At 39.7% G+C, this 10000-nt stretch overlaps 3 protein-coding genes across 7 annotated transcripts in view; 2 read left to right on the plus strand and 1 right to left on the minus strand.

Annotated features, from left to right (window-relative positions):
- LOC135097607 (uncharacterized) overlaps nt 1-10000 on the minus strand; it is a 27760-nt gene that overhangs the window by 12329 nt on the left and 5431 nt on the right. The window lies entirely within an intron of this gene.
- The window catches only part of LOC135097626 (uncharacterized), a 51983-nt gene that overhangs the window by 1638 nt on the left and 40345 nt on the right, over nt 1-10000 (plus strand). For 4 of the 5 annotated variants that reach the window (XR_010265896.1, XR_010265895.1, XM_063999581.1 and 1 more), the window contains exon 2: nt 7955-9749. The gene's annotated coding sequence lies outside the window, so the exon portion shown is untranslated. Of the gene's footprint in view, nt 1-7954; nt 9750-9935 lie in introns of those variants that run through there. The other variant, XM_063999583.1, reaches the window with a different exon arrangement.
- On the plus strand, nt 243-2302 carry LOC135097590 (uncharacterized). Its single transcript, XM_063999515.1, is given in 5 exon segments — nt 243-317; nt 319-463; nt 721-1005; nt 1008-1454; nt 1612-2302. Coding segments are annotated over 5 exon segments (1278 nt in total). The 3' UTR covers nt 1938-2302.

Raw genomic sequence — 10000 nt, forward strand, 5'->3', positions numbered from 1 at the left:
AATCTGAACCAGAATTTAAGAGATGGCTTAAAGCAAGTTGAAAGGGACAAACGTTTGCTTTTTGTGATGCATGTCATGTTCACATATCCATTAGCGCAAGTAAAATGGAGGTAAAGAGACATTCCACTAATAAAAAGCGCCAAGAAATATGAGGTAAGGCAAAATCATCCTCCGTACTAGACATGCATCTGGTTAGTGGTGAAACAAAAATTGACAAATCTGTTCGGGATGGTGAGATTAGAATGGCTGCATTAATATGTGAGCATGATCTGCCAATTAGAACTGTGGAGCACATGCCAGCACTCATTCAGGCCATAATGTCCTGATTCAAATATTGCAAAACAGATCAAATGTGGGCGCACAAAGTTAACATCAATTATAAACCATGTGGCAGGTGAGATAAGCTCTGATATATTGATTAGAAAACTTCAGGTTTCAAATTTTTCGCTGATTGTTGATAAAAGCACTGATTTCTAATCTGTAAAGCATCTGTATATGGTTGTCCGAATTATGATTGAAGCCAAAGTGACATTGTTTTTTAGGTCTGATTCCTCACATAGTGCAACTGCAAAGACACTATATGAGTCTGTCGTAAGCTTTTTTGCCAGCAATCACATCCCCTATAAGGAAAATATGTTTGGCTTTGGTGCTGATGGGGCAAATTCCATGCTTGGAACTCGCAACTCTCTCTCTCAACATTACTAAAAAATTATATACCAGGGTTACTTGTGATGAAATGTATTTGCCACTCCTTTGCACTTTGTGCTTCATATGCTTGTGCAACATTGCCTAAAGATGTTGAAGAATTGGCTCGTGCTGTGTTCTCATACTTTAGTTGCAGTCCAAAGCGCATTAGTGACCTAAAAGAATTTCAGTCTTTTGTTAATGTCAAACCACACATATTACTCCATCCCAGTCAGACTCGATGGTTATTCCTACATATGGTAGTGCCCTGGCTGCTTGAGCAATGGGATGCTCTCAAGCTCTCAATGATAGACTCATTGCAAGTGACACCATACTACAAAGGCTTAATAACCCTTTCACAAGGATGTATTTAGAATTTCTTGACTTTGTTCTCCCAATATTCAGCACTCTTAATCTGCAAATACAATCACATAGTCCACAAATTCACAAGCTAAATAAATCAGTGTTGCAGACCTTTAGATCCCTGCTTGACTGCTACCTTAAAGATGATTATCTGAGAAAAACTCCACTAAGCAGTATAAAATTTAAGGATCCTAGTAACTTCAAGGACCTCTTCTCAATCTATCTGGGAGCTAAGGTAGGCATGTCACTCCATCAAGGGTATAATCTCCCCCCTCAAGATGTGCAAATATTTCGGCAACGATGTCAAATATTTCTCGTACAAGCAGCAACTCAAATATGCAAAAGGTTTCCATTTCTAGAAGCTACTTTCCAGCATCTGGAAGTATTAGATCCTGACGTGGTAAGAAGTAAGTCAGTGGATTCACTTGCTGCTTTAATGAGCTCATTTCCAAGCCTTGTTCCCTGCCAAGCAGTTCAAGCTCTGGATTCAGAATGGCGGCTGTTAAGGAATAGTGACATATTGTGTACTAGGAGTGATGCAAGCGTAACTGAGTTTCGGGTAAGTACAAAACGCAAAACTAGGAGATGGAAATCCAGTGTATCCACATTTAGTTTCCTTCATGCTAAGGTTGCTCTGTTTGCCTCACTCAAGTGCTAGGGTTGAGAGAACGTTTTCAGACATACACCGCATGAACAGTACACTGAGAAATAGACTCTCCACAAAAACTATCACCGGTTTGTCACACACTAAGAGACTTGTGTCCGATGCTAATTGTCATAGTTTTAAAATAACAGAAGGACTAAGACAAGGGTTGAATAGTGATATGTGCAAAAAATCTTGTATTGATCATAAGGGCACGGAAGATGATGATGCCAGTGATGAGGATTAAATATTTTGCTTCCTATTTAATGATTCTGGAATCAAATGATTGCATACTTTTTGTGGCTTAAATGCGTGTTTAATACTTCAAATTTAATGCTATTGACCTACAGTTTGGGACCTCGCGAATGTCATTTTTGTTTATTTCTTTCAGATGATACTTTTCATGCTTGGTGAAGTATAATCCATTTCATTTATGCATTGTAACTACATCAAAGTGTTTCTGTTTTGGTAACTTAGTAATTTGAGTACCGGAAGAGGTTAAAACTAGAAATTGTCTGCGGGATTGCTAGCATGATTTACCTCTAATTTTATATTAGGCTATATTTATATTTATATCTAGGCTATCTAAATACATCCACAATAGTTACACACACACACACACACACACACACACACACACACACACACACACACACACACAAAAAAAAAAAAAATATATATATATATATATATATATATATATATATATATATATATATATATATATATATATATATATATATATATATATATATATATATATATATATATATATATATATATATATATATATATATATATATATATATATATATATATGATGGGAAAGTTTTTCACAAGCTACTGATTTTTTTTTTTTTTTTATGTAAAATCTGGGAATTCATGAATCCCGTCTGGCAACACTGCTTCTCTCTCTCTCTCTCTCTCTCTCTCTCTCTCTCTCTCTCTCTCTCTCTCTCTCTCATGGCGGAGGTGTAAACAAACGCACCGAGGTGTTTGATCAGAAAACCTGGGAAAAGTAGAGGACCCGAGAAGCTACATACGTATCCAGAGGTGCGTGAACCTAGGAGGAACAGAAGTAGCTGGAATAAGATAGTGGGATTTTTGGACTTGGTCTCATTTTAAGGCAAAATTTCTCATGCTTGAGCAGCACAACCCCCTGCTGTACTGCTGAACAACAGTACTGCACATGACATCATAAACTCACCCCCTTCACCCCGAGAATCACAGCCCTTACCCAATGAGGTCAAGCAGAGTCCCTCCGCTTATGACACAAGTCACAACTCAACATAACGGCTTGGACATGCAGGAAATAGCGAGAAAAATTGTGATTAACACGTCCAAGCTGGAAACTAAAGATTCAGAAATTGATCTACTAGATACTGGAATCAAGACTGCCTACCATACAATCCAGCAACTCCAGAAACGAATCTCTGAGTTGGAGCAGCACTGCTGTAGGAGCGGTGCCAAACACCACGCACCGACGTCGCACTCCACACTTTCCAACAACTGCCTGTTCCTTGGAAACAAACCTATGTAAGATTCTACCATCCGATCTCCAGAAAAATTGCTGGATAAGAACAATTTCTGAAGCAGATATGGACCTCCTCAGAAGTTGGATTGACGAAAAACTAAGCCAGATTCCCTCTGAATGTTTATTCTACGATGGGATCAATGACTTACTCGAGGAGAAATCACCTACAGCAATACTAAACAATTTAGACTATTTGATCGCAGCACTGAAGGAAAAAAAATAGTGCTATGAAGGTGCATGTGTGTCAGCTCCTGCCACCACCCATGACTCAGGAAGTACAAGCAAAAACACTCGACTATAACGAGCATTTAATGAAATGGGGTGAAGCTAATGGAATGAATATCATCAAAACTCCTCCTACATTCATACTTAAAACGGGTGAGGTTGATGATATGTGGTTTGACATGAAAAATAATTCCTACCCAGTACTGAATAGGCTGGGTGTAATCAAGCTGCTGAGCACCATTAAAAAGCAACACAAACACTTTTATCTTTGCACACACTGGGAAGAAGTCAAGAAAATTATCATCAAACATAAAGCACAACGAAAGGAAAAAAAAGGTGCGCGGGTCGCGATAACTCCACACTGGAAACCAGAGCACCTGCTGAGAACGCTGACCCGCATCACCCATTATCCCAAGAACGTCAGGCTATCTAACGCATTCACAAGAGGCCAAGTCAACAAGGCAGATCATACGCCCGCAAAGCCTCTACTCATAGAACTCCCCAGAGCTCCCCCACCATCTCCCAGCCCCGCCCTGCATTCCAACGACGAGCCCCTTCCTGTTATATACCCAGCAGGCCAGCGACAAGAGGGAGCAAGATAGGATGGGGTAACGAGGAGGGCGCCCCTACTGCCAGTACATACGCAGCGGCGGCGAGGAGAAACCTTACACCCTCCTATCACCAATCCATCGACACCTCACGAACGGGCAGATGGAACAGGAGCCACTCACCGCGACACCACCCATCTAACCCACAGTCTGGAGCCCTGTACGTGTACACTGGCGACTCTCAGTACCTGTATGAAAACAATGAAAGTAATAGGTATGTGTCTGAAAACATAACGAACAAAAATTACGAGAAGAAGAAGAACCGGTTGTTATAATTGTGACGAGTATAATCACGTGCAAAGAAATTGTAGATTCGAGCACAAACTCCTGTGCAGCAACTGTAAACGTTTTGGTCACAAGAGCCGCTTGTGTCAGATATATAATATATAGGAAACTGGCGAAGCAGTGCCTGCCGTTGCAAACAAAAAAGGAGAATTTATGACTGTGGAACATATTACTGCTCAACCTCTGCTTGGAAATATGTGTGAAATAAGACTGTTAATAAACGTTAGGAATATTGATGTTTTGTGTGTAAGTGAATGATGGCTTCTCCCAGATCTCCCAGACGCATATGTTAATATACCTGGTTATAAATCTTCCGATGTGATAGTGGGCGTGGAGGCGGTGTATGTATCTATGTAAAGAATGTCTTAACACTCAATATCATTAACTGGAACGTCCCAAACATTGAAGATTTATGGATTACCGTTCAATATCGGAAGCTGCCAGCCATAATTATTGGTTGCATGTACCCACGCCGTAAGGCCTCTGCCACTGCTTTTGAATACATACAAGACGTGTTTAGATTAATTAGTACGAATAATAAGACATTCTTTATATTGGGTGATTTTAATGACAACTTACTTGTTGGGTAATGCCAAGATATCTAAGATCATAAAGAGCAACAAGTTAACTCAAATAATTGATAAACCAACGAGGGTTACGTCAACATCCTCAACTCTATTAGATCTTACCATTACTAACAAGCCTGACACTGTATGCTCCTGTGATGTTGTGCCACAACAGACTGCTGATCATCACCTTTGAAGTATTAAGGTAGATATCAGCAAACCTAAGAGATCGCCAGTTATTCCAACATTTCCACACGTTGGTGACTATACCAAAAAAAAACAAAAAAAAATGTTTTAGGCTTCTTCAGTAGACGCACAGTTTTAATGTGATTTTAAGTACAGACGACGTAAATACACATGTTGATATTTTTAACGCAAATTTTATTAAGTATTTAAACGAATGTGCCCCCCTTGTTGCTAAAGAAATCACAAGACCATTTGCACCATGGATGAGCAACTCAATCCGCGAAGCTATGAATATTTGAAATATTACTCGAGCAAAACTAAAATACGTTCGGCATAACGCTGATCTGCAACAACAATACAAACAGGAAAAGAAATGAGTTAAAACCCTCATTGGTGAGTGCAAAGCAAAATATTATCACGATGAATTTCTTAACAATAAAGGTAACATTTCAAAACATTGAAAACTATTAGAGAAATAGTCCCTAACACTAAAAACATTTCTAATACCTCTAATTTCGATATTGTACTCGACAAAGCCAATGAATTTAATTCTTATTTTGCTAATGTTGATAAGAATTCATACACTAAAAATCAGGAGCTCATCCACGGTGAAAATGTGCAATATTCTATCTGTGAGAATGTAGCCTCTGGGATGAGTGGTGAGGACAGCACCTTCAGGCCTCAACCAGCAGACACTGACACTGTTATCTTCACGGTAAAAGACATAAACCAAACCAGTACTGTTGGCAGTGATGGCATTCCCATGAAATTTATAAAGGATGCTCTTTGTATTATAGCCTCGTATATCACTTGCATAATCAGTACCTCAATAGTTACAGGCGTCTTTCCCACAGCTTGGAAACATGCCCTTATAATCCCCATTTTTAAAAGCGGAGACTCTAGCGACCCAAGCAATTTTCGGCCAATTTCACTATTACCCATTGCCTCTAAAATAGTAGAAAAGTAGTTGCTAATCAGGTAATTCTGGAATTTAGTCACTTGTTATCAGCCAAAACTATCAAAAGAAACTGCTCTCTCCTCTATCACTGATAAAATATATGACAACATGGACCAACAGAAAGTAACAATTTTGACTTTGTGTGATCTCTCGAAAGCCTTTGACAGTGTTAGCCATGAGATTCTTCTAAGTAAATGCATTAAACTCAATATAGATAACTTCTGATTTGACAGTTACATGAAAGACAGAACACAATCGGTACGCTTGAGCAGCACACTGTCTAATAAAAATGTAAACTACAGGGTTCCACAAGGATCAGTGCTTGGCACCAGAAACTGACACTGTCAATAACCTCAGGGATCTCATCTCTAAAACTGAAGACACACTACACAATGTAAAGCAATATTTTCTTAGTAATGGTCTTATGCTAAATCTAAGGAAAACACAAAGTATCTTTATTGGCAATAGGCAAATTCTATCACGTATTCCCCCAAACACATTCATTAACTGTGATGGCAACCTTATCTATCCGATTACGCATGTGAAGAACCTGGGCGTTTATTTCGATAGATATATGCTTCTCCATATACACATCACCGAGCTTTATAAGAAAATCGTAGGAACACTGATGTGTATCAGTCGAATAAGTGATAGTTTTGATAAACCAACTAGGGTATTAATTGTAGTCTTTGGTGCTCAGCCTAATAAATTACTGCATTAGTATATGGGGCTCCAGAAATAAAACTTTGCTACATAACATACAAAAACTGTAAAAACTCAGGAAATATGATCACGTCACTCCCGTACTTAAAGATCTACAATGGACGACAGTAAGAGACAAGCACACTTTTGAAAAATATAACAATGTATAAAGTTGTATACGGATTACATCCTGAATGGCACATGGAATTTCCCAGTATCATAGAAGAAACAAGCAGCACAAGGCAGTTCAATGACTTGTACATACCCAAAGACGGAACTGACTCAGGGTTGAGGGCCACTGCTGTGTCAGGGCCCAAACTATGGAATAATCTGCCCTCTTCTGTTAAGAAATAGGGAAGCCTACAAACTTTTAAATCTAAATTGAAATCTTTTATCTTAGCTCATCTTTTATCTTAGGTAGGTCTTGTTATCTCAGGTAGCCCATTCTTTTCTCTTAAAATTTTTAAATATTTTACGCCTTATCTAAGAATAACTGCAAGAATAACCATATTACATGGGAATAAAGAGTTATTATTATTAAATTATTAATCTCATCGCATTACATGGGAATAAAGAATTATTATTATTAAATTATTAATCTCATCGCATTACTCTTTCTGTAAATCCATGAACAGAAAATATTTCAATAAAAATATATACCATTACAGTGTGTGTGTGTGTGTGTGTGTGTGTGTGTGTGTGTGTGTGTGTGTGTGTGTGTGTGTGTGTGTGTGTGTGTGTGTGTTCGTTTGTGTGTGTGTGTGTGTGTGTGTGTGTGTGTGTGTGTGTGTGTGTGTTCGTTTGTGTGTGTGTGTGTGTGTGTGTGTGTGTGTGTGTGTGTGTGTGTGTGTGTGTGTTCGTTTGTGTGTGTGTGTGTGTGTGTGTGTGTGTGTGTGTGTGTGTGTGTGTGTGTGTGTGTGTGTGTGTGTGTGTGTGTGTTCGTTTGTGTGAGTGTGTGTGTGTGTTCGTGTGTGTGTGTGTGTGTGTGTGTGTGTGTGTGTGTGTGTGTGTGTTCGTTTGTGTGTGTGTGTGTGTGTGTGTGTGTGTGTGTGTGTGTGTGTGTGTGTGTGTGTAGCACCGATCACTTCATGCACGAGGCGGGTGTTGCCGCCTTGCGAGCGTCGGTACTGACTGCTGCCTTCGTCAGGAGAATCTTCTTTATTTTGGGGACGCGTCTCTGACAACAGTTTTCTTTCCCAGGAGGGTCTTCCCCTTCCGAGTGGCGTCTGCGCTTGCCTCGTTCGTCAGGTAAGTTTGCTCTTCTTTAGGGACGCTCCTCTACACCTTCCTTCTTCAGAAGTGTCTGTCTTATGCTCATCAAGCCACTGGTGACACAGCAGGAGGAGAAGAAGGAGAGGAGCAGGAGAAGGAGCAGGACAAGGAGGATGAAGAAGAAGAAAAGGAAGAGGAGGATTAATAGCGGGAGGACCAAGAGGAAATAGGAAAAAAGAAGAGAGAGAGAGAGAGAGAGAGAGAGAGAGAGAGAGAGAGAGAGAGAGAGAGAGAGAGAGAAAGAGAGAGAGAATTATGTTAGCGGTATTTTTTTATTTTCTCTCTTTCTCTTCCTCCTTTCCCTCTTTTTCCAACTATTTCTCTTCCAACTCATATTCCATCCTTCTCCTCCTCCTCCTCCTCTCTCTCTTCCTCATCTTCTTCCTACTTTTTTTTCCTCTCCTCCTCCTCCTCCTTCTTTGCCTCTCTTCATACTCATCTTTCCTTTTCCTTCTCTTCGTCCTACTTCTCTTCCTCCTTTTCCTTCTTCTCGTCCTATTCTTCCTCCTCTTCTTCCTCCACCTCCTACTCCTACTCCTCCTCCTTTTCCTTCTCCTCCTACTTCTCCTCCTCCTCCTCCTCCTCCTCCTCCTCCTTTTCCTTATCCTTCTCGTCTTACTCCTGCTCCTCCTCCTCTCTCACTTCTTTCCACCTCCCCACTCTCTCTCTCTTTCTCGTTTCTGTGTGTGTGTGTGTGTGTGTGTGTGTGTGTGTGTGTGTGTGTGTGTGTGTGTGTGTGTGTGTGTGTGTGTGTGTGTGTGTGTGTGTCAGGAGGCAAAGACGCAAGGAAGTGTTTATTGGCATTGCATTACACACACTGTATCCACACTGTGCACGTATCTGACTCTGCCTCAGTGTGTCAGGCCGAAGCTGCCACACAGACACTTATTTTTCCTTTTTAAGGCTTCCTCTCATTACACCGTGACAGCTACTGACTATTATAGAGGGACTGTTGGTAGTGATGGTAGTGGTAGTGGTGGTGGTAGTAGTAGTAGTAGTAATAGTAGTATTCATAGTAGTAGTTGTAGTAGTAGTAGTAGTAGTAGTATTAATGGTGGTGGTTGTAGTAGTAGTAGTAGTAGTAGTAGTAGTAATGGTGGTGGTTGTAGTAGTAGTAGTAGTAGTAATGATGGTAGTAGTGCAATAGGCACTACCTTACATGAAAAAGAATAGATATAGGAGTAGAATTAGAAGGAAATTAGAGACGCGTTAGAGAATCTAACGCCATTATTAGAAGAAATGTGGAAGAGGTGAACAGGACGTTGAATTGATAACAGCCAAGCTTATCTATAAACAGCCGGTTTGTTTTATGCCCGTTCAGCTTGTTAAAGGCTTATCTCCCATTGGGTGGAGATTAAAACGTCATTCATTTTGCTTAATATTATTGGCTATGGAAATCTATGACGTATGCCTAGACACCTCTCGGACAATCCTCAATTCACTTTTAGCGTCAGTAGCAGCCAGACACTATGATAGTACAGACACAAGAGTCATAATAACTTTGCTTATAATCTTAATCATGTGAATGAGTAGTAAAGAAGTGCACTGTTGTTAAGCTGTAAAGACAATTTATTTTTTCTAAATAAATCACAAAACGCCAGACGAATTTTGATAACCCACTTGCACAAGGATGTTGTGAGTGATGAATATTGAGAAAGAAAATAGTCGACTCCAATACCAAGCTACGTTCACTGACACATCGCCGTCACAGTAGAACACAGAGGTAGGAGTCACAGTATTATTATTATTATTATTATTATTATTATTATTATTATTATTATTATTATTATTAGCTGTAGTAGAAGTACTCGTATTAATAGTAGCAGTAGTAGTAGTAACGGTAGTAGTAGTAGTAGTAGTAATGGTGTTGGTGGTGATGGTGGTGGTGATTGTAGTAGTCGTAGTAGTAGTAGTAGTAGTAGTAATAGATATAGTAATGGAAGTAGTAGTGGTAGTAGTAGTAGTAGTAGTAGT

The sequence above is a fragment of the Scylla paramamosain genome, unplaced genomic scaffold (genome assembly GCF_035594125.1).
Source record: "Scylla paramamosain isolate STU-SP2022 unplaced genomic scaffold, ASM3559412v1 Contig26, whole genome shotgun sequence".
Lineage (NCBI taxonomy): Eukaryota > Metazoa > Arthropoda > Malacostraca > Decapoda > Portunidae > Scylla > Scylla paramamosain.